The sequence below is a fragment of the Cuculus canorus genome, chromosome 15 (genome assembly GCF_017976375.1).
Source record: "Cuculus canorus isolate bCucCan1 chromosome 15, bCucCan1.pri, whole genome shotgun sequence".
Lineage (NCBI taxonomy): Eukaryota > Metazoa > Chordata > Aves > Cuculiformes > Cuculidae > Cuculus > Cuculus canorus.
Window position 1 is genome coordinate 14,462,814 of NC_071415.1, and position 23,745 is coordinate 14,486,558.

At 41.6% G+C, this 23,745-nt stretch overlaps 2 protein-coding genes and 1 long non-coding RNA gene across 9 annotated transcripts in view; 1 reads left to right on the forward strand and 2 right to left on the reverse strand.

The window, feature by feature from the left end:
* TRRAP (transformation/transcription domain associated protein) overlaps positions 1–8,820 on the reverse strand; it is an 85,393-nt gene extending 76,573 nt beyond the window's left edge. For 2 of the 4 annotated variants that reach the window (XM_054080664.1, XM_054080662.1), the window contains exons 1-12: positions 8,650–8,820; positions 7,361–7,511; positions 6,959–7,008; positions 6,075–6,185; positions 5,424–5,528; positions 4,659–4,742; positions 3,915–3,971; positions 3,164–3,289; positions 2,680–2,757; positions 2,352–2,440; positions 1,393–1,489; positions 927–1,065 (exon numbers count right to left, since the gene is read on the reverse strand). In XM_054080664.1, coding sequence (XP_053936639.1) covers positions 927–1,065; positions 1,393–1,489; positions 2,352–2,440; positions 2,680–2,757; positions 3,164–3,289; positions 3,915–3,971; positions 4,659–4,742; positions 5,424–5,528; positions 6,075–6,185; positions 6,959–7,008; positions 7,361–7,460 — 1,036 coding nt within the window. In that variant the 5' untranslated portion in view covers positions 7,461–7,511; positions 8,650–8,820. The remainder of the gene's footprint in view (positions 1–926; positions 1,066–1,392; positions 1,490–2,351; positions 2,441–2,679; positions 2,758–3,163; positions 3,290–3,914; positions 3,972–4,658; positions 4,743–5,423; positions 5,529–6,074; positions 6,186–6,958; positions 7,009–7,360; positions 7,512–8,649) is intronic. The other 2 variants (XM_054080666.1, XM_054080665.1) reach the window with 1 other exon arrangement.
* Positions 8,821–9,015: 195 nt separating this feature from the next.
* TMEM130 (transmembrane protein 130) lies at positions 9,016–19,998 on the forward strand. Of its 4 annotated transcripts, none has more exons than XM_054081066.1 (9): positions 9,016–9,032; positions 10,057–10,231; positions 11,910–12,200; positions 13,286–13,454; positions 14,568–14,737; positions 15,385–15,469; positions 17,323–17,525; positions 18,381–18,493; positions 19,247–19,995. In XM_054081066.1, the coding sequence occupies exons 2-9, from the start codon at positions 10,177–10,179 to the stop codon at positions 19,421–19,423; spliced, it is 1,263 nt and encodes a 420-aa protein (XP_053937041.1). In that variant the 5' UTR covers positions 9,016–9,032; positions 10,057–10,176; the 3' UTR covers positions 19,424–19,995. The 4 variants fall into 4 exon arrangements, with proteins under 4 accessions (XP_053937041.1, XP_053937043.1, XP_053937042.1 ...); XM_054081068.1 differs by having other exon boundaries at positions 9,017–9,032; positions 12,057–12,200; positions 19,247–19,996; XM_054081067.1 differs by lacking the exons at positions 9,016–9,032; positions 10,057–10,231 and adding an exon at positions 9,816–10,006 and having other exon boundaries at positions 19,247–19,994.
* Positions 19,305–22,812, reverse strand: LOC128853767 (uncharacterized). Its single transcript, XR_008452518.1, has 3 exons — positions 22,515–22,812; positions 20,583–20,657; positions 19,305–19,417 (listed from the first exon to the last, which is right to left on the reverse strand). It is a non-coding gene; the product is annotated as an uncharacterized LOC128853767 (long non-coding RNA).
* Between the last annotated feature and the right edge of the window lie 933 nt (positions 22,813–23,745).

Here is a 23,745-nt window from a genome sequence, read left to right on the forward strand (position 1 = left end):
AGGGGTCAAGATCTGGAAGACTTACAGTAGAAAAAGCAAATAAAGAATGGGTATAAAGATTTTAGATGCAAAGACGATTATTTTAAGGCAACCATGACAACAGTCATGACATGAGAGTAAATTTAGTCACAGCAAAGAAATACTTCTGTAGAGAAAAAAGCTGAGTCAAAAAGATGGTTGGAAAGGAACTGCCTTTGATCAAACCACTCAATGCATTAGTCTTAGACGCACTAATGTTAGCAGAGCAGAGATTTAGACACAAATCCTGACAACAAAAAAAGAGCAATGAAAATGCAAACTGAAAACCAGTAATGAGTTTTTGTGAATTGAAGACATTTAACATTAAGAGTGATAGCACAACACAGGAATATTAACGTGACCTAGAAACGAGAAATTAAAGCAAAGCAAACAATGATAAATTATTTACATCAAACCACTGAATGAACTCTCTCATTGTTAAACTTTATAAGAATACTTTATATGCCAAGCCTAGTTAATTCAGGCAAACCACAAACAGTTTTCCTCTGCTACAGGCAAACACTCTGAGCCGAATCAAACACATGACATCAGGTTTTAACAGAACTGCTTCCTCTCAGGTTAACAGATCAGTATTTTAAAGTATCCATACAACTGTAGGCACAATTACAAACCAACACAGAAGCTGATCATCAAAACAGTAATTTACTTGGAACAACAGATATTTGGCAAGCTCCAAATGCCATTTGTTCACTATGTCACGTTATTCAGATGGTTTTATTATTTTTAAGGGGGGGGGGGAAAAGAGGCAGAACAAAAAAAAAAATTACATCCACTCCCAAAATAACCATAAATATGTAACAGTCCAAACCAAGTGTAGGCAATGCCTCTTAAATACACAGTTGAAATCTTTCCAGTTTATAGATACATTTTTAAAAAGTACTACATACGGCTCCTCAAGTCTGTTGTCAAGATGTGCTTAGCAGCAATCAGAAGCTCCTTTCGGAGGTGAGCTGTTTCTGCTGGACAATTGGAAAGCAACTGCAACATTCCTTTTACCATTTGCTGAGAATATTTAGCCACTAATTCCTATAACAAAACATAACATGAATACAATAATTATGACATTCTAGTTTAAAGCCTTATTTTACATTCGCAAAATAACATTCGATTAAAATTCACTTGTTTCTCTTTAGGAAGACTAACAGCTGTTCCATAAAAGTCTAGGGTGGGGAAATAGCACTTTTTTTACTTTGCATTCACATGATAACACTTCCGAAAGGATAACCAATATACCCCTGTCTTCAGATTGCTACGCAAACACTCTTCCCTCCAGTCCCCGATGCACTACAGTCACCTCCCTGCCATAAAATAATTAGAAATCTGTTGCAACAATGGAACAAAAATGCAACCTACCTGGTATATTCTTATGATGTAAGCCAAAAAAGACAACGTCTTAATTTGAGCAGCGATAAAATCGGCATACAGTTCCTTGTTATAAAGTTTATGTTGCCTGAAATTAAGTTGAACAGTGGTTACGTTTTTCTTCATTCTCTTTAACACCTTTGTTCAGAAAACTCACCGAAGTTTCAAACTACATCTTGTAGTAAGGTTTGTGCTTCATAAGGGGATAAAATCATCACAGGGGAGTCCATTTACAACAACTTCTCTGCCATTCATATTCTCAGCATCTTATGCTCTAAGCAAAACACACAGCTCTGAGGCAGCCATGTGATATTCAACTTTCTACAGAAAGCCAACATTAGCACCCAACATTTGGCCCCATTCCCCTAACTGGGGCAATTTTCTTCTCCAAGCAATATTCCCTCCCACAGACTTGTCTGTCTCTCTCAATCTTCAACCACTTATTCAGACCCTCTGGGCAGATAGGGAAAGACTGAGATCGTCCTCCTGCTGCCCTACTCAGCACCACTTGCTGCTCCTTAGAAACATCTCTTTGCAGCAGGAAATGCAATACCCCTACCTGCAACAGATAAGGCTTCACCTAAACTGTGCCTTGGAAGGGCAAAATTGCATCACTGATGGATCAGTAAAAAAACATGACTATCTGGTAATATGGAATTCTGTCAGACATTCGAAAATTCTAACTTTAAAAAACAAATACAAAATAATAAATTGAGATCTACTGCACAAATACAGATTTTATCAGTGACATATAATGGAACTATTCAGACTTGCCCATTACTTCACCAAGAAAACTTTGACAATTTGAAGTCAAATAACCACTGCTACTTTTGAGATTAAAAGCAGTAAGACGAGAAGAACACACAGGATGCAAGACAAAAATATTTCGGGTGATCTTGAGTAATAAGTTTATCTCAAACATCATTAGAACACTGTTAAAATGCTCTTACCTTGCTTGTCCAGAAACCTGTATTATAATAGTGTTCATAATTAGGGGCACAAATTCAGCTACCACATTGTGAATGTTCAGTTTGTAGAGCTTAGAAAAAAAATAAAGTATTATTAGAGAAATTTACAAGTCATGCTTCATGCTTGCAGACAACTTATTGATCAGAGCTAATCAGAAAACAAAGAAATCTCAGCAACTTACTTTTAAACCATATTTCAAGCTCAAAAAACAAATTACAGTCATTTCTACTAATACGTTAGCTAGCAGAAGCTACACAAGCCATTCAGCAATAAGAAGTATTTAAATACAGAATACTGGAGCATACTAACCTGATACATAAGGACAACAATAATTGGTAGCTCTGCCAAGACCTTTAGAGATAAAGACCCTCTGGGAATTATAGAATGCTGAAAGAAAAATAATTTAAAATCATTTAAACTATATAATAAAATAAACGATATAATAAAAATAGTTTAAATATATAATTTAAATAAATAAAATAGATGTTTATACAACATCTATTTTAAATTTTAAAAATTATTTGAAATATGATTAAAAAAGATAATTTTATTAGCAATGATAATAGTGATAATAGTATTTTAAAATAACAAAAACATTTGGTATGATATTAAATAAAAATCCTGTAATTACAGCCGCATATGAATACGTCTGAAAAGTTTCAATCAGATTCTAAAAATAAAACTTGATACTTAAAACCAGCAAAAAGAAAGCTTATTACCTTTACCTGTCTTTATGATTTGGGTTATTGTGATGCAGACAGTCTCACAGTTAAAAAGCAGTTAGAATACTCACTGTTCTCGTTTCACTATCTTCTCGCTCAGGGTTTACTTTCACTACAATTGTTGTAATCATTCCAACCATTTCAGGAGTAGGAACGGTGTTCTCTGGAATCACCTGAGGATTCTCAAAATAACGGTTCTACACGCAAAGAGCAGAATAAAAACATAAGAATGCTAGTAACAGTCAAGAGGCTGTTTATCTCATAATAATTCTTCCAGGTAACTTTTCCCCACAATGTATTGCAGACTTTTTGCTTCTCTGCCCGTGACATTTACACCACAGCATCTACTAGGACTATACTGCCCTGCAATCTTTCTCTCCCGCTACAGCAAGAGGCAGAAAACACCCCCAGTCAAGGTGGTTCTCTTCCTGAAGAAAAAGATACACTGCATCAGTGAGGAAGAGCAGGCAATGGCCTTCACCGAGATAAAGCATACTGGAAAAGCACATCACCTCACTCTTCCCTCAAGAAAAAACTGGCTACCTGGACACCACTGCAGGCAACTAAATTGTACTCTATTATAGAAGTTTACCTCATTTTTCTCATACTAGTAATACTGTGCTAGATATAGGTTTTCTAATTCAAAATATAAATTTCTCCATTTTTAGAAGTATTTTTATTATATATTTTTGTTACAACTACACTTACTTTGTATCACTACATACAAATACAATTAAGTCAATATCTTTTAGAGATAAAATTAAGAAATAGAAACTAGTTTTCTGATGATAGCAAGAGCCATGTAAGAAATAAGAAACTTACCACTACTTTTGGAAGTTCCTTGTAAATCTGTTTTACAAAGTCCAAAAAATGATGGATCTAGGAAGGAAGAAGTCAGTTTACCATAAAGAAAAAAGATTCATAATTTTAGAATCTCTGCGTTAGCAGTACAATTACATAAAATCTTTAGTTACCACTATAGTATATTTTTACTGATATTTAAAAAGAATCTGAAAGCGTTCTCCTATTTCCTTCTGTTCTGCCAATATTAATTAGCATTGTACTTGGAAAGAATCCAATTAACCTATCATCTCAACATAGTTCCAATACAGTATTACTAAAAATAATTACTATAAACCAACTAAGTCTTCCCAGGAGAAAATCGAGGAAAGAAAACAAAGCAACAGAATAAAACTGCAAACTTTCAAATACTCATGATTCACGAGTCACAGGAGAAAAGCAGGGGACAGGGGAAGGGAATTGCAATATTCTTTTTCCAGGATTTTCCCTTCACAAACTAAAAATGCACCAATTCTCTTCCCCTTTATGGGAATCTAATTCCTTAGTCTAATCATATTGTCCATAAACATTTGAAGCAAAAACAACTAGGCTTTAAGAGTTTGGTCTTCCCCAGCAGCACTAGCACTACAAAATACTCTTAAATATTACTATAAGGTGAAAAACACCAAATACATATAAGGTCAGCCAACATAAAAATGACGAAAATAACAGTTCCAAAGAGCATAGCAGCAAGTTCTATACCACATAACAAGATTTAAGACCTACTTCTTGAGTGATTGCTGGTCGGAACTGTTTGTGCAATTCAATAATTATTCTTAAGCAAATCAGTACATTTTCTTCATTCTCTGTCTGAAAAAAAAAAAGAGAGAACCTTCAATGAGCCTAATGCTGCATTCTTGAAGTACTCTATAAGTATTTTAAAACCCTATAGAATTATAATCCTCTCAGGAACCTACAAGTAGCCTTTTAACATGAATAGGCATGAGCAAGATGCCTTTACTTTGATATGACTTCACCTTGCAGCCTTCGAGTACGGCTAAAATTAAATTTACAGCACAAAAAGCAGAAGTTTCAAACACTTTATACGGTCAGATCTGTTTCTAATCCCCCACAGGCAGAGACACACATGGGGCTATTTAAGCACCAAGCTGCCTCTACATAGAGCGGCCTATTTTCTGTGTGGTTCAAATGACAGCGTTTTCAATACTAAGCAAGAAATAAAACAACAGTCTCTACAATAAGGTATCTGCACTTATATAAGCCAGAAAAGTGATTGTGAATGAAGTCTAGTCCAGCATACGAACACATCATTGCATTCATAAAATCCAAGTTTCTAAAGGGCAAAAGAGAACATGCAGAAAACCTGTGATAGTAAGATAGCACACTGGTGAAGCCTAAATAGAATGTCTTTGCACTCTTGCTCCAGAAGTACAACTACTTAAAATCCAGCCCCTGAAATTTTTGGGAGATGAAGAAAGAAAAGGAAAATCTTTCTGAAAATTTGAAACAGTTTTAAGAGGAAAAAAATACCTCTAGAAATCTAAACATCACAGACAGGATATTTTTGGTATGAAGACGCAGATGTTCGTTTGTTGGTATTCTGTGGATTATTTCAAGCACTAGCTTTCGGAGTTGCTGTAAAAAAAGGAAAAAAAAAAAGAAAGAGATGCTACAACTTTTTTGAAGTCCACAAAAAACAACAACTGGTTGCAATATCTTTTCAGTTCCAATAATTCTGCATGCTTAAAAAGAAAAAAGCCACTTTACTTCCTGTAGGCCTATGCTTTTATACAAACACATAATGCTTCCTACTACCCACATATACAAATAAGAAATTTAACAAATTCACAGCTGAAAAATGCAAGTTATCATACTTTTTGATGGAATAGATTCAACTTCTACCTTTCGTTCCACAGTAATGTCAGTAATTTGCAGTAACGTCACATTTCAGTGAGAAAGCCTATTCTGTTGCACTGAGTTTTCCTTCATTTTTCATAGAAGCCCAGGTTTGCAAAGTTCATTAGTAACTTACTTAGAAACTGGACTTCATCAATTTCACTCCAAATGTCAGCTGTATTTTTAACAGGAAAGCCTCTCATTTCATTAGGTTAATCAAGTACTTCACAAAACAAGTAGTCACTGCACACATTACAAAAATGTAAGAGATGCTCTACAGAGTACCTGTGCTGGCTTCTCCTGCAGAAACTGAACTTCTCCATCTTGTAGAAAGGTGAGAAATCTAGGGATGATGTGTTCCAGGAATGTAGAATATTGAGGGGATGATGTCACATTCTAATTAAGAAAAATAAACAAACATCACACTGAAAAAATGGGAGACAGATATAATAGACATTACACAGATAAGTTACATTCAAATCCACTATTAAACATTTTTAGTGACTTTTTAATAGATTCAGTGGCTACACATCTGCTGACACGATACAGAGCATTTAGCAAGCAGAACGGAATACAAATGAATCTCTTTCCTCTAATTCGAACAGACTGCAATATGAGTTTTTTTCTATTTTAACTGCCACCACACATAGAAAATAAAAAATCAAAGAAAATAAAATTAGCATAGCATACAGTTATTTTAAATGGGGAACAAAACCACAACACTGTAGTTGTTTCTTGAATGAGAAGCCACTGCTAAATTGAGATCTTCGATATTTATGCAAATAAACATTACTGTGAAAACTATCTGGCCCTACTGTCCACTTGGAAGGCCAAAAGAAATATTCAGACAAGCAAGCTTCCTCTTTTTCTCACGAAAGCAGACAGACATCATAAGAAGGGAACAAAAACATTTAAATGTGTGTGCTGGTTTTGGCTGGGACAGAGTTCATGTCCTCCACATCAGCTGGTATGGGGCTACGTTCCTAAATAAAAGCCTAATAACTTATAACAATATAAATCACAAGTCAAAATATTAACAGACTAATATTTTAACCACATAACATCAGAAATCAAACCACCATACATTAAGCAAAAAATGATTGCCATATCAGAAGGCTGGGGGAGGTTGGGGGGTTTTGTTTGGTCGCTGTGGTTTTTTTTCAATTTACCTCAAAATTCTCACTGACTTCTTGCATCATTTTCAATTTTGTTTCATCAGCTGAAAACAGAAATTCAAGCAAAGAAATTTAGATGTAAATCTACATCGCAAAGGAAAACACCAGACTCATTGATCAAAGAAGCAATCAGATCTTATCAGTTTAGCTATCACTGCCCAATTACAAGGCACACAATTCTCACAGACAACCATCACACAACTGCACACATACACAACTCACTCACTTTGGCTCACTGAAGTATTACTCATCACTTTGCTTCTTCAAAAATCAAAACTAAAACAAAATTCATAGTGAATTCACAGATTTATTTATTAACAGCCAAAACCATTTTACAATGTTTGCAATGCAAACTATTGAAAAATTGTAACTTTCAACAGAAATAAAGTATCTTACGTGTATTGACATCTGTAAGAGCTGCCACAAACTGAAGGTATTTTTTCATCAAAGTGGTTTGGTCCACCACCGTAGGCCCTTGGGCTGAAACGAATGCCATCTTGGAAGAGGAAAGGTCAGCTTTTGCTACATAGAATCAAGACCAGTGCACCTACCAAAAATTAAAAAAACATGTCTTAGTTTAATACAGCTTTTTATATCAGCAGCTATCACATCCCCTACAATGATTCTTTTGACAAACTGAGGAGGATGTGTCTTTTCCAAAAACCACAACAGTCACGTTTAGTCGGGCTTACAGACACAAAGCCTAGCGCAAACAGCACTCAGCATCCCAGGAATGCGCTTCTAAATACAAGCGGTTGGTGGCCTTTGTATGGTGCAGCATAAACATCCAGAAGTAGGGTTTGGTTTGGGTTTTGGTTTGGTTCAGTTTGGTTTCTCCCCGGAACAGCACAGGGCCAGGGATGCTCAGGCACCAGACACCTGTCAGCCTGTCCTCTGGGCCGCCCTGACCACGGCAGCAGGGCTCGCTCCCAGAATCATAGAATAGTTCGGGTTGGAAAAGACCTTAAAGATCATCTAGTTCCAATCCCCGCCATAGGCAGGGATATCCCACTAGATCAGGCTGCCCAAGGCCCACCCAACCTGGCCTGGAACTCCTCCAGGGATGGGGCAGCCACAGCTTCCCTGGGCAGCCTGGGCCAGGGCCTCAGCGCTCTCATGGTGAGGAAATTCCTCCTTATGTCCAGTCTAAATCTGCCCCTCTCCAGTTCATACCCACTGCCTCTCATCCTGTCACTACATGTCTTTGTGGACAGTCCCTACCCAGCTGTCTTGTAGCCCCTTTTAGGAACTGGAAGGTCACTCTAAGATTTGTTCAGAGCCTTCTCCATTTGTTCAGAGCCTTCTCCTCTCCAGGCTAACCAAGCCCAACTCTCTCAGCCTGTCCTTGGATAGGAGGTGCTCCAGCCCTCTGAGCATCTTCGTAGCCCCCATTCCAAAGGTGCCAGGTGCCCTGCGTGCCGCCCTCCTCGCTTGCCAAGACACTTAGAACCAAATCAAATCAAATGCCCCATCCCTGGAGGGGTTCCAGGCCAGGATGCATGGGCCTTGGAGCCCCTGATCCAGTGGGAGGTGTCCCTGACCATGGCAGCGGGTAGGACTGGATGGGCTTTAAAGTCCCTTCCAACCCAAAATATTCAATGAAATCCAGCCTGAAGGACCGACGGCCCATCTCCACCTCCCCCGGCTGCGCCCCGCGAACGCCCGGCCCGTCCGCTGCCTCTCACCTGCTCTCTCCCCGCTGCCGGGGCGCCGTCACGCCGACCCCATCCCCGCCGAGGCGCCCACCCCGCATGAACACAGGCACCCGTGAGCGGCCACGCCGCCTCCCCTCAGCCGCTTCCCTCTCCGGGCCGCTCCTCCCGCTCCCCCCGGCCTCACCGGGCTCTGCCGGCGCGGCCCCCACCGAGATCCCTCCTTTGTTGCTCCCGGCGGCCGCGCACCAGCGCGCCGGAAGGTCCCGCGCGCACTTCCGGCCGCCGCCTCGCGCGCATCGCCCGGGCCGCTCCCTGCCCCGCCCCGCCGGGAAAGGGCGGTGCTGCCTGAGGCGAGGGCGGCCCCTCAGCGCCCGGCGCTCCGTTAACGCGGTGAGGTGCTGCTGCTAACGGAGGTACTGAGGGGGGCGCGCCCCACGCACCCGCCCCTTCAGGTGCACCATCCTATAGAACTACAGAATCACAGAATAGGTTGGAAGGGACTTTAAAGCCCATCCAGTCCCACCCCCTGCCATGGGCAGGGACGCCTCCCACTGGATCAGGGGCTCCAAGGTCCATTCAGCCTGGCCTGGAACCCCTCCAGGGATGGGGCATTGGGCTTGATTTGATTCCAGGTGTCTTGACAAGCAAGAAGGGCGGCACGCAGGACACCTGGCACCTCTGGACGTGTCCGGAGGAGGCTCCAAGGATGCTCAGAGGGTTGGAGCACCTTCTATCCAAGGACAGGCTGAGAGAGTTGGGGTTGTTCAGCCTGGAGAAGAGAAGGCTCCGAGCAGATCTTAGAGCGACCTTCCAGTACCTGAAAGGGACTACAAGAGAGCTGGGGAGGGGCTGTCCACAAAGCTTGCGTTGACAGGACGAGGGGCAATGGGTATGAACTGGAGAGGGGCAGATTTAGACTGGACATAAGGAGGAATTTTCTCACCATGAGGGCGCTGAGGCCCTGGCCCAGGCTGCCCAGGGAAGCTGTGGCTGCCCCATCCCTTGAGGGGTTCCAGGCCAGGTTGGATGGGCCTTGGAGCCCCTGATCCAGTGGGAGGTGTCCCTGCCCATGGCAGGGGGTGGAACTGGATGATCCTTAAGGCGGCTGGAGGGGTGGGTGCGTGGGGCGAGGGCCACGGCGACAGGGAGGGAGGGGGTTGATCCGTACAAAGAAAACCCTAAAACGCATCCAGGAGTAAGACAGGGCTTCGAGCGAGACTTTCACGCCAAGAAACCCCGCACGGCGCGTGGAGGGGTCGCCCCGCACGCTTGGAGTAGCCGCCGAGCCGAGGCGACCTCGCACCTTGCACCCGGCGAGCCGCTCATCTTTGCCGTTCCAGCCACAAACCCGCTCCCACACTCGCAGCTGCGCCCGCCCTCTCGGCCGGTGGGTGGTATTTCTGCTTTGGATTGATTATGTTTTAAAATTCCCCGCAGCCCGCGGGAACATCCCCCGGGAGAGGCTGGACCCGCGGGGGGGGCGCGGACACAGGCGCCGCAGCGCCGCGGGAACAGCGGTGACACCTGGTTCTGCGGTGCCTTCCCGCAGCCCCGAGCATGCTGCGGCTGAGCTGCGTGCTGCTGCTGCTCGCCCGCGCCGCCCCGGCCGCAGGTAAGGCCGTCAGCGCCGCCGCGGTGACACCCACCGTGGGGAGCGGGGACAGAGCTCAGCCGCGAGCTGCCGGACTCGTGGGGCGGCACCGAGCACCCTCCTGCCACCCCCGGCTCTGTCACCCCCGGCTCTGCCACCCCCAGGCTCTGCCACCCCCGGCTCTGCCACCCCCAACTCTGCCACCCCCAACTCTGCCACCCCAGACATTATTCTCAGGCACTGCGACCTTGGTGCTTGCAGCGAAGCTGGAGCATCCCCTGGAGCCAGGGCTTTACGTTGTGCTTTCTAACCCAAAAGCTGCCTTTCTGCCCCCTCCGCTGACCCAGGGCCCTGGGCAGCCTGTTTCTTGCTTTGGCAGCCTCGCTGGGCTGCATTCTGCAAAGAGAGGGCAGAAAGGTAGAAGAAATCCCTGCATTGGATGGAACGTCTTGCTCTGCCAGTGATTCACTGGGTGACCTTGGGTTAGCCACTTATCTCCAAGTGCTGCGGCTGTTGGGCTTCTGTGTGGCCATGGTTTGCAAAGTACGGTGATAACCTCCAAGGAGAAGTGCTAGATAAGCAAGAGGCAGCTGGCTGGGTTTTTTTTTCAAGTTCTGCTGAAACAAAGTGGAAGGCAGCCTGAATCTTCTAGAGACCAGAAACCTCTCTGTGCCAGATTTCATCAAATTACAAGCATTTTGCTATTAACTCAAAACCATTCCTTATGTTTTGAAATGGGAGCAGTGAAGTTCTTGCTCAGATAGTAATGTTAGAGTTGTTTTTCATAGTCCTTTTGTATCCAGATTTGCTCAGCACTTGGGATCTATGGAATAAAATGTGGGTTCTAAGTAGATACTTAGGATTCTCCTTCCACTCCATCCCAAGCAGATGGGTGCATGAAGGCAGCACAGGGGGGTTATCTGACCAACAGTGCTTCCTCCACATTACAGGTCATAGATGTATGAGAAATGCAACTTTTGAAACTCAAAGATTCAGGTCCCTGTTAGCAATCTGGTGGCTGCTGAAGGGGAGGAGATAAAAAATTGGAGGATAAGAACCCCCACAGCTCTGCTGCTCTGCCCACTATTGCCCTGTTGTTCGCTGGTGAGAGGAAAGCCAGGCAGAGCTCTGATGCAGGGAAGGAACATGCTCCATGTTGGAGGCAAACAACCAGATCCTGTTCCCAGCTTTGTCCCAGTTCACAGGCTTCAGTTGCTGCCATTCCATCTGTTTTGGGGTTGTCTTCAGCTTTTATGTTTGTTCGTTTTTAACATATGGAGGTCATTTAACCTGGTTGCACTGCTGTTTTGTTTTTTTTAAAAAAAATTGAATGTAACATTTACATAAAACCCAACCTCCCTTGCACTCGGCCCCTTTCAGTAATGTAGGAGCTGAAGTAAGTACGGCTACTTACTTCAGCTCCTACATTAAAAATGTGGCAGAGAAGTTAGTGATTCAGAGCAGGGGTGGTTCAGTATTATAGGTCCTGCACTTCTTACACCTTACTGTTTCATAGAATTCTATGGAATAGTTGGGGTTGGAAGTGACCATTAAAGCCTAAAGTCTTTGCTGGGCCAAGTGTCATTGTGTGTCACATAACTACAGCTGACTAGTTAAAATGTGTAAATAAATTAAAAAAAATAAAAATACAATAAGGTCTGGGTTTGTTGTTTTTTTTTTTTCCTTCTGATTTCCACAGAGGAGTTTGGTCTGGAAATAACAAACAATGGTCCCATCACAACAGGCGCTCAAGCTACTGTTCGCGCCAGTTTAAGTATGAAGAATGACAGTTACGCATCAAACTTGTATCACTTTAACTGGATTTATGCTCCTCTGATTCTGATAGAGAAATCCGAGCAGCAGCTTAACTCTGTGATTAATGTGACGGGAGAATTTCCTGGGACTTTTCCTGTATCTGTCTGGGTGACTCACAGAAACTGTTGGTTATGTCGTCCGGTTGCTAGAAATGTCACCATGCTTCAGATTACAGGTAAAATGGCTTTACAATTTCTGTGTCTTCAGGAATTCAGTGTACATCAGAATGCTTGCTGCCTTTTTTAACATCAGAAGAATGAGAGCCAGACATAAATATGACGCCTGTCAAGAGAGTTTGATTTGTGTAGCCCTTTGATTGAAGCTGGGTTTGGAAAGGCATTTGTTTTAGACAGGAAGCAAGTGCGAGCCTGCCCATATCTCCCCCTCCCCCTGCTGCTTAGAGAAATCAAGCTAGAACACAGGTATTTCAGTAGCTGCAGCCAACACATCAGTGTTGTTAAGTGATGTCTGGACTCCTAAAACAGGACTTCCTGTACTGCTTCCCAGCATTTCTAGTCCTAAAATTAGGGTAACCGGCAGCAATGACAATCTTTGATTTTTCCTGGTGCATGACATAGCAAAAACATAGGCCATCAGCACAACAGAGCCATTACATTTTCTTTTAAAGATCAGAGTGTACTGAAATTGCATGTGAAATCATAGCTGCATTTCCAAATATTGCTAAGTGTAATTTCAGTCTGTTGCGAATCTTCATAACCATAACCATGCATTTTTTGACAAACTGACCAATGGTGTGTTATGGTTAACCTAATCTCTGATACAGAGATTGACATGAAATATCACCTGGCAGCTTCCCACAGTCCCTTCTTTCAGAGTTCAGTAACCTTCTAGCCGTGTGTCCCGCTGCTCTATATACACTCCATAAAAAGACTCAGCTTCCAGTGGAAAACAAGAACATGATTCTGAATCCCTTGACCAATATATTTGATGTTAATCCCAGTTATTTTTAAATCAATAGTAAAAATTGATACTGACCTCAGTTGGTCCAGGATTATTTCTCTTAGTTCTATTCGAAGCTTTACCATGACCCATTGTATAACCTTAAATAAGTAATTTAATCTCTGTGCGTCATGAACACGTAACAACACTGAATAATAGAGAGGACAAACACTTAACTGCTTGGATTAGGACACAGAAAAACTTAGGAAATACATTTTAAATAATGTTTTGATGCTCACACAGAGTATGCTATGAAAGTAATATATGCTGTCATTCTTTCCCCACCTTATTATTCTGCAGAATTTATCACAGGGAACCTTACCATTGCCCAGATAGAAGACAGCAGGTTTATCACACATGGTTCTAGTTCCTCCATGGGTGCTGTGACCCGAATTTCTTTCTGTCTTCATGACCCAAGTTACTACTTCAAGTCGGCATCATTTGTCTACAGATGGGATTTTGGAGATGGGTAAGTGTGGTTATTTTGCTTACTTTAATGAGCATCCAAGGTGGCTCTGATTCAGACACTCATCTAGGGAAAGGTCCTGATAAAATTACAGGCCAAAGCATACACTTTTGTCAGTTGGTGCATTGCTAGCACATCAGCCAGGTGAATTACAAAACCCGTGGCACAGAAGTCACTGCGCACTCACAAAAATGTGATGTTTTAAAGACCTAAATTTCTTATTCAGATACACACTTAGGTGCAATGAGATGAACTGGAAAAAGTAACTTATTGTAAATGGTTATTTTAAAATAGCATTATGCCTGCAGATCTCCATTAACAGGTGGTTGTTGTTGAATATGTGAATAATTCATGCACTTAACATAAATGGAAGCAGTATCCCATCTCGTGGTTGGGCAGTAAGTAGCTGTTACTATGCCCAGCTACCCATAAGTGTACCGCAGTTTGGGACAGGAGTTTCTGAAAGTGGATAGGTCCCCCCAAAAATACGAGGTGCATGTTAACACACACCTAATGCTTACCTAATAACAAAATGGAGTGGGAAAAATACTCAACATAGCTCATAACCGTCAGAAATAAAACCAGGGTAGTATCTAGCCCTTAAGCCACTCTGCAGTAGGGAAGAAAACAAAAATTCAATTGTTTTCCTTCTCTGAGGCCAAATATATGTCCAATAAAATAAGCATATACCAGTAGAAATGTAAGCTTTAGTCTTCCAATATTAAATTGTTTTTTTTCTTTCTTTCTTCCTCATCCCCACCCCCCAACCCTCTTACTGCTTTGGTTAGCTTACAGTCCACCTACTATAAAGGTAGTTTTCATAATTTACTGACTATTGCTATCCGCTGCTGTGAATACTTTGAGCGTTATCTTTTAGTTTCTTTGATTAAAAATGCATAAATATACTTTGGGTCTTGTACTGATTGTAGTTGTATTAGTAATGCCACACATATTAGTCCTCATTGATGTGGACATATAAGTAGAATTAGAATCACAGCCAATTCTAGCATTGTCTATGAAGACAATACATTTGAGCTTGTTCCTTTTAAAATTAGAAATATGCAAGGACTTGGTAAAAAGAAATTTCAGTTCTAAATCTTTTCATGTTGCACGTAGGGTTTATCAGATTACCAAGGAACCCTTCGTCTACTGTAACTGCTCCACCATGGGGAATCGCACAGTACACCTCAAAGTCATAGCTGAATGGGAACAAATTGGAAGCGTCATACATGAAAGAGAAATGGTGCAGAAAACTGGTGATTTTAGCACTACTCTGGAGCTGTTAGGTAATTATAAGACATTTTGCATACTCAAAACAAAGCTTGTTATTTATGTACATATACAATCTAACTTCAATGTGATAATGCCACTTCAGCATTGTTTCACATACAAGAACCTGTCAACATTATCCAATGAAGAGTTTCCATTGTAAAATGGATTTGTGTGATTCTACTGCAGAAAAAAATGGGGGGAATAAATAAAATCTCTTATTTCTTCTTCATTTACCAAAAATTTTACTATCTTTTGTAAAGTTCTCACATGCACTTAAAGCTTACAATAAAATGTTTACCGTGACTTATGGAGTATTTGTTTAATTTTTGCCAGCTATCCCTAAGAAATAAATTGGTTAAAATAAGCATTAGGAAAGTCTCATTGATTTCATCAGCTTCAGGAGTAAATAAACACATAAGTTAAAATGTAAAGGATTAATAACATAGTTGATTAGGTATTAAAATTAAATCACAAAATGTTGAGAAAAATTACAATCTCTGTACCAGTAGATTTACTTTTGGGGAGTGAGGCAAGTACTATTTTTTGTGTCACCAATGGAGCTAAAATCTGCCAAGTTTATAAAAACAAAACTTCACTGGAAAAGCACTGAATTTCAAGTTTATTTGTGGAGTGTGACATGCTTTTTTTTTCTTCCTCTCAGATGCTGTTAAAAGTATTAACGTAGTGGGCTCCAGAGAGACTCACGTAATGGAAAACATGAGTTTATCTCTTCATATCAATGGCACGTAAGTAGCAAACAAAACCTCTTTGCCTAGAAAGCATTGTCTATTTGGTTTTCTGCACTATTTCATTAAAATAATCAGTTGCATCCCACAAAACTGTTTCTTAAAATGAAAAAAAAGGAATTCCCTTCGAACAAAATACTGTTGAATATTGCTTTTTCCTGACTTGAAATTCCAAGAACTTCAAGAGCCTGAAAGAGCCTGCATCTTTTCAGAAAAGCAGAATCCTCCTATGTAATGGAAATGTTATTTTTATAGCTTTGTAAAGAGAATATTAAAAGAGAACTAGCTGGAGGAAGGTAGTGGGAGAAATTATATCTCAAAACTTCCTCTTGAATTTTTCTCCTTGACCAATTTCCCCACCATTAAATTAAACTCTATTCAGAGTCCTGTTGCATAGCAGCGATCCTTGGCTGGCACGTGGCAGTAGGGAGTTTGAAGAATAAATTTGGCAAAGTTATGATAACCAAAAGATGAATAAGGCAGAGAGGCTTCATGCAGTGAAGATTATAGGAATACAGGAGAGCCATGAGTACCTTGATCCTAGCGCAAGCTCTCTCAAGCTCCAATATTTAGGACACATGAGAACATTTTTGAATCTCAGAAGCATTTTAAATACTATCGAAACACTCAGGAAACCTCCTTCGCTATAAAAACTCCATGACCAGAGAAGTAATTTCTTCTCTAGAAGAGTGACAATTTCACATTCTGCTGCTGGGAGCAGTTTAGGCTTGTGCTATTAGTAGGGATGTAGGATGGAGCACCCACTGCAGAGCTATTTGCCAAAGGTATAGCTAATCTCAGCAGCAGCAGTTTGCATTCAGAAAGTGAATGGCACTTTGGCAGGTATGGAAACTGGAGAGAGCAGTACAGGCAAATATGAACAGCCAAAAACCATTACAAGCAAACCCAAGACCTCTAAAAGCAGGCGTGGTTTTAGGATGGGCAATGTTTGCCAGACCTAACCTCCTAGCCACAGGGCTGGGACTGATGCAATAGGAGTTTACGATTGAGAAGCAACAACAAAGGCCTGAGAGATGGGTTATCAAAACCAAAGCTAGAAAATGAGCTAAATGATAAGTGGATAAAGAGATGAGGAACAAAATACTAATAAGATGAGGTAAAGAAAACCTCTGTCTGTTGTCAGAATTAAAGCCCATAGTGCATAAGGTAAGTCCAAGCAGAATCAGTTGGAACATGGTTCTGACAATGTAAACAAAATGCATCAACTAGGGATGGTGGGAAGACATGTGGCCATAAAGTGGATCACACCTAGATTGTTTGCTAGCAAATAAGAACCTTTTTGTTATTGTAGAGGCGTACTGTTATCCTTGCAATTCGTTTACCTTCTCTAGCTATTAGTCCATTGTACAGAGCTCATCTTACATTCTTTCCAGTTTTGCATGTGGGGTTTTTTAAATCAGAAAAATCTTGGCTGTACTTCAGTAGCACAGACAGTGATTCCTTCTGCATGAGAGGAACAAAGCAAAACCAAAAACAATCCACACTCCCTTGGAAGTTCAGGGAAAAAAAGATTCCTTTTATCTTTATTGGAGAAGGACTATGGGTTTTTCCATAAACGCTGGCCTTCCTATGACCCACACAGGTATTTAGCTCTCAGCTGAAAGGCTTGCTTTTATAGAAGCGTCACAAAGAACTTTTTTCAATTGACAAATACCCTAAACCAAACAACTGTGCAGTCAATTACTTCTTTATTTGTATTTAGATTAACTTCATTATTTTTAAAACGGTTATACTATTTTAATTGAGTGATTGATCAGCTCTTAGCTGAAATTTTTTTGACATTTTCACCAATGTTGTTTTTTTTTTTTTAATTTTTGCTCTTGTCATTTCAGCCCTCCACTGGCATTATGCTGGCTTATAAAGGCTGAGTGCATTCCACTTGAAGGTGAAAAATGCCATCTGGTGGTGATTAATGGCTCCTGCTACAATCTCAGCCATATCTTCAGTGATGCTGGACAGTATTGCCTCAGCGTCAGAGTGGAGAATGGCATGACGATGCTGCAGACGTACCATGAAATAAAAGTGTGGCCAACAGGTGAGGAGCAGCTAATCTGAGCAGCGCAGAGATTCCCACCTGCCAGGGAACCGACAGTCTCAAACATGTCGGGGACAATTACTGACCTGCAGATGAGGTTTCTGGAAACTGGTGTAGATCCCTAAAAGTATCAGAAGCAAGAAAAGAAAGGAGAGTGCCTGCTCTAATTGCTCTGAGCTTCTTGCATCCTCTTAAACCCTTAGTCTCAAGAGTGTCTTGAAGCTAATGAGTTTCCTGGGAAGGCTGAGTTACTTAAATTACATATTTTTCAGTTTAAATAGTCTGGCTCTTATTGTTAGAGAGGATAACTAGGAAAAAATCCCTGCTGGCTCCCTCATGCACATTCACACATGTCGCTCTTGGGTCCCTGGCCAGGGGCTGACGAGGGGACAGCCAAGCTGTGATACAGAATGGTTACGCCATCTCACCGTGGGTCAGCACGTGTATACAGACAGCACAGCCCACTCCAGAAGGCCGTGTGTGAATCCTGTTTGCTAGACGCTGCTAGCTGCCATGAAGATGAGGTCCCTTCCTATCTTCTTGGGTTACCACAGAGGTGCAAACACCCTAGGGAGTTAGGGCTGACATATGTGACTGCGTGAGGTTTTTTAGGCTGTTTAAAGGAAAAGAGGGGTAAAGAGGGAAAGACCCTTACAACCTCACAAGCCCACATTTCTACAGCTGAGATTTCAGAAAGATCTGAAGTGATTTGAGCTGAAAAAGTTATTCCCTGCTACACACATCCTTTGTTTTAAAACTGCAAAACCTTCTCTTAAAACATCTTTTTCTTCTCACTGTAGCCTTTTCTCAGCGTATTGTATGACTTCAGGAATGTGCCCTTGTGCTTCTTCCTAGGGATCCGCCCAGCTTTCTTTGTCCTGCTCTGCGTCTCTCTGGTTTCAGGGATGCTGGGACTGGTGCTATGCACAACCTTTCGAAGTAACACACAACAGAAAGATCTCGTGGAGGTATTCAGTTACTCTTATTTTGAGCTGGGATAGTAATTAGATAACTATCAGCCATGTCCCTTATTTCTTCCCCAGACAAACAGAGCAGGAGGGAGCATTTACCTGGTACGTCTGATTTGTTTGATGGAAAAAGCTGAATAGTGTAGGTAAACAGTTTAAGCAACAGTCATGCTTCTGGCTTGTTGCAGAGAACCATAACTACAATTCAAATGGCCATGGCTGTCAAAGGGCAGCTTCTTAATATTCCCAGTCAAGCGCTTGCATTGAAATGTCCCTTCTGAAGGATGTACCACAGAGTGGTTACAGGAAAGAAAGCAGGAATATAGTGAGAGAGGATACAGTATAGTAAAAAAAAGATGAGTATGTTACCTAACGCTGCACTAAATTGTCACCTGACTCTAGTACATGGCCTTTATCTTCTCAGCTCCCTTCCATCTGTGGTATAGCTTCCACTCACTACATTGTTGTATCTGTAATAAACATAAGCTCCTAAATCCAAAGTAGCTTTCATGGCCTTTTAGAAAGTACCTAATACCCTTTACATCATGCCACAATATGAATAACAGACCTCTAGAGAGACTGCCCTCGCGTCAGGAGTGCAGCAGGTATAAATCAGAAGTCTATTTGAAGTTGTTGACTCACCGAAACTGGTTGAGGGCCAAATGCCATTTCTGGCCCAAAGTATTCTTGCTGGACTTACTTGAGACAGTAGGACCGGAATTAAAAATTTTCTCTTCGATGTTCCTTTTCCAGGTAGCAGACTTCGACTTTTCTCCACTGTCTGATAAAAACCTGTCTTCTCATTCAGAGTCAGGCTGTGGCCATACATATTGCAGGTCGTGTTTTCTTTGGTCGTCTCAAGGAGCTGCCAGGGAGAGTCATGAACTTCTGCATTCTTTTTACAAGCCAGTCAAAATGTACACACTGTGAAGAACACAATTGCACTTTGGTTACACTAACTGCCAAGTTTAACTTTTTCACTTATGATGAATTAAAAGCCTGGTGCTGCATGAATGATTTGGTTTTGCCAATGCAATGAGGTTAACCACTTTAAGTCCAGCACTGGAGTGTTTCTTTCTCAGAACTAAAAAAAAAAAAGCAAGCGCTGAAACACAGTAAAAATAGCTTTCTATTTTAAAAATATATATGGATGTATACATCTACAGCTGTAACTGCAGCATTTTATTCTTATGAAAAATTGTTTTATGTGTAGGTCTGCTCAACTCACTACCTCTTCTAATTTCTATGTTCCTTCTGCTGTCTGTTTCAACAAAGAAAATGCTTAGGAGAAACACACCTCTCTTTCCTATGTTACAACAATATTACTGGAAATGGAAGTCACCCAAAATGCTGTTGTGTGTTTATTTGTTATAAAAAGGGATTGACCTGTCCATACTGAGAGAGGCCTAGGTTCATCCAGAGAACCAGACTCCCTAATAACATTGGGTTTACCTCTTATCTTTAAGATTTTTTTTTTAAATTAATGGGTTTCTGTGGGAATGTAGTGGCTGGTGACCTGCTCCTGGGGACCCAGGTGCCAGCAGTAGTTTGGTGGGATCACAGAATGTGCTGTAGAGAACTCCACATCTCCAAGATTTTTGTGAAGTAGAGCTAACCCCGCTCTAATCTGTATAAGTACTTTGGTTGGTTGGTTTGGGGTTTAGTTGGGGTTCTTTTGCCCAGGCTGTTCATTATTTTCTTTCTTATATTACTACCCAGCTAGTCACCAAAGCTCCTCTTCCAAACAACAAGTAGCTCAAAGCTGCTGAGCAAAACATATTGTAGTAAGTTTGAATTAATAGTCAGCGTTCAAGGCTGTATAAATTCCATGCCTTTTGCAGACTATCTTATAGTATCAGCTATCTGCTCAGCCAGGCCTTGCCCACGCCACGATGCATTCCAGAGTAACCTGGAGACTTTTAAACAGAAGTGCCTTTGTGGCCATTTCTTTTTTGAAATGTGACAGACCTTGCCCATCTCTGATTCAAAGCCTGCGGCTATCATGCTTGCGGTTGTTTTTTTTCAAGTATATTATGTTTTCTCAAATGCACTCATTGGAAGATAATTGGTTCAATGTGAGGGCATTTACCAGGAGGTTTATGGAGTGATCTTCTCACACATTCAAGTTCTGTGTTTCCTCAGAGAGCCCAGAGCTACAGTTGATCTGCGAATGACATTACATGACTTCAGATGGCTTTGTTAATTAACCCGATACATTCAAAACAGAATAGGATCATCTAAGATAATAAATGATCAAGTTTTTGTCAAAAAGCACTTTCCAAGGCAGAATATCTCTTGGATGTTTTTCTACAGAGAAATTGTATTTTTAAGCAAGCCTGTTTATTAGGAGTGGTGTCCTTTGTACTACTTCTAATGCCCTGGTGTCTAACTCTTTATCTTCAGTCACATTCAGTCACTGTTAAAAATGTGCCTCTCCTTAGGCTAGCAAAGAAGGTATTGTTCTTGAGAGCTTCAGTTTTATTGCTTACTGCTGAGGTCTCAGCCATCTGAGCCACTGCCAAAGGTACGTGACTTGTTCTGGGATGTCAGTGTGTTCTGTTAACGGCTTCCCGGTCCTCGGGCAATGGAAATAACAGGTTTCTGATATGAAAAATGCAACTTGGAGTGATGTAGCCTTAGAGAGACTGCCTTCTCTATACTGCACTCCTAGCAAAGACAATAACTATGAGAGAGCAGACTTAGTTATAGGTACTTGGAACAGCAGTCATTCGGGTTGGAGGAAGATCATATCAAACCAGTATGACCTGTGCCTTGCCCAGTTTTCCTTTAACACCCAGCTGCTTCAAAGGGCATCATGGGGTGTTAGGCCACAGGCATTGCTCCTTTGGGTTTGTGCCTCTGTGTTCTCCCCAGTACAGCTGAGCTGAGACACAACTGATCGTGCCAAACCTGGCTAATGCGGATCTCAATCCCCAGTCAAAAAAAAAGAGAGACATGGATTTAGTGATACAAAAGACAGGCCTAAGAAAATTTCCAGTTTCCTGTTGAGGAAAACAGAGCAAATGTCCTTCAGAAGAATACTGGCTCTTAATCTCTTCCTAAAATGAACAAAGGATGGCAAAGGAGTCGAATGATTCAGAAAGGTAGGAAAGATAAAGTGCTGCAAAGTGGAAAGTCAACACTATCAAACAGTAGAAGATATTCAAGAGGAGATGAAAAGATTAGAGGTTAGAAAGACATCTCCTGCAAAAAATAAGCAGAAGAGAAAGTACACTTAAAAGGGCATGTCAAGAAGCAAATTAACCACGAAAATTTAAACAACCTTAAGCTGAGGTATGAAAAATATTCACATGAACGTGTTCCTGAACCTAATATGAAACTGCTTCCTGCACAAAAGACTGATCTGTTGGTTCAATAAATGCCTCTGAAATTGAAGACAAAAGGTAATTGAGCGGTTCAGGATATAGCAAAGAGATTAGTGGGACGTAAAAAGGATCAGCAGGAGGATTCACTTTGTTAACCTTAGAAATCAATGACCTGGAAAAAGGAATGTACAGCAAAAGGATGAAACTCACTGATTCAAAAAGAGCATCCAGAGAGTGCAAAGCCAAAGAGTGATTAGATTCAGGTGGTAAGCAAGAGTGTGAGCAGATAAGAAGTTTATGCAATAAGAATTAATTACAAGGAAATGCATTTGAGGACCAAAATGTCCTGTAAAGGCATAGTATAAAAACCTGTGGTAAAGCTAAAGAACTTCTGTTATGCTGTAATTTGTCACATAAACAACTATACCACTTTGTGCAGTAGATGGGGGGATAATTTAGCCCTTTATGTTAACAGCAGAGCATAAGGTGCAGTGGCTGAACGGGTCAAGGCTGAATTCTGTCTTTCATCTCTGGAAAGCAGGTTACACAGCCCGAGCTGTGACAACAGTCTGAATTCGCAACATCTCTATTGCATTTACTAGATGCTTAGGAATAAGAATTGTTTCTACAAGAAGGTGAAGAACTTCATATTTAAATGCTCAGCATTATTATTAGATAATCACAAAAAAATTCACCTTGATTTTGGAGAGCCGATGCCGGTTTCCGTGGAAACTGAAGTGCTATCCTGCATCTGTCACAAAACTCTTTAAATCCTGCAGATCTCTGCTTTGACAGCCCACTGAGCACTACAAATGCAGGCTTTTAAATTGCTGCCACCAACACGGGGAATGCAGAAGTTCCAGAAACGTCTTGGGCCTCGCTCACCTTTCAGAGCTGGGTACGCTCATTGCCAGTGTGCGCGAAGGATAGCAGCGGCAGGACATAGCGGGGTTTGTACAAAATATCATGATTACATAACTGACATAACTACAAGAGCAAATTACGCTGGAGCACCGGTGAAATACTTCTCCGGTCCCACCACTACCTCAGCCAAATACATTCCTAATGCATTTACTTACACAAGTCCTGGGAGGCAGAGAATTGATATTACCACCATTTAAAGGAGGCAAAAGGGAGCCATACAGATACATGGAGCTTTCCTGAGTGCTTGAGGCAGGTGTAGATACCTGCATAAAATTCAAGATCAAAAATATTAACAAACTGTGCAGGTTATCTACCTGATCTTGGTCCTTTTTACAGTCTGTGGAGTGAGACAAGCACTACATTCAGGTTGCCTTTTACTCACCCGACTTAGCTATCACCCCTACCTCCCGGAGCTGTACCAAGGAGCCCGAGCAAAGCACCCACAGTGTGGAGTTGCAATTTGTGGACTGCACAGCAGGTGTCTCCCATTGCACAAGAATATTTCCACAGCCTTCACTGTCCCAGGATGGCAGGCGTAAAACTTCCAGTGACTTGTTTTATGCACACCTTGCTGTGGCATGTAAGCTAAATACACAACCCAAGCTGACAAAAGATGGGTATTATTCACACTACAAGTACTGTAGTTTTGGGCACCACCCCGAGCAACTATGAGAAATTACTCAGGGTCGATCACTACACACAGAAACTTACCACGCGTGGGGCGAACCCTGCATTTCTCGCTGGAAGGCCATGGGTGGATGGACTGAGCATGTTGCACAGGTGGTATCTCTCCTGAAAAAGAACTTTCTGTGCATTATCCAATGCACTTGACATGACAACACCCCATTCCACAGTCTCTTACATCAGTGGGACACCTTCTGTGCAATCGGAAACTGGTGGGGCAAGGTCCATTCCTGCAAACGAAGGCAGTATCATTTTCCATAAAGAAGAGTAACTGTTAAGATTCAATCTACAATAACTTCCTTTAAATTAAGGAAAATT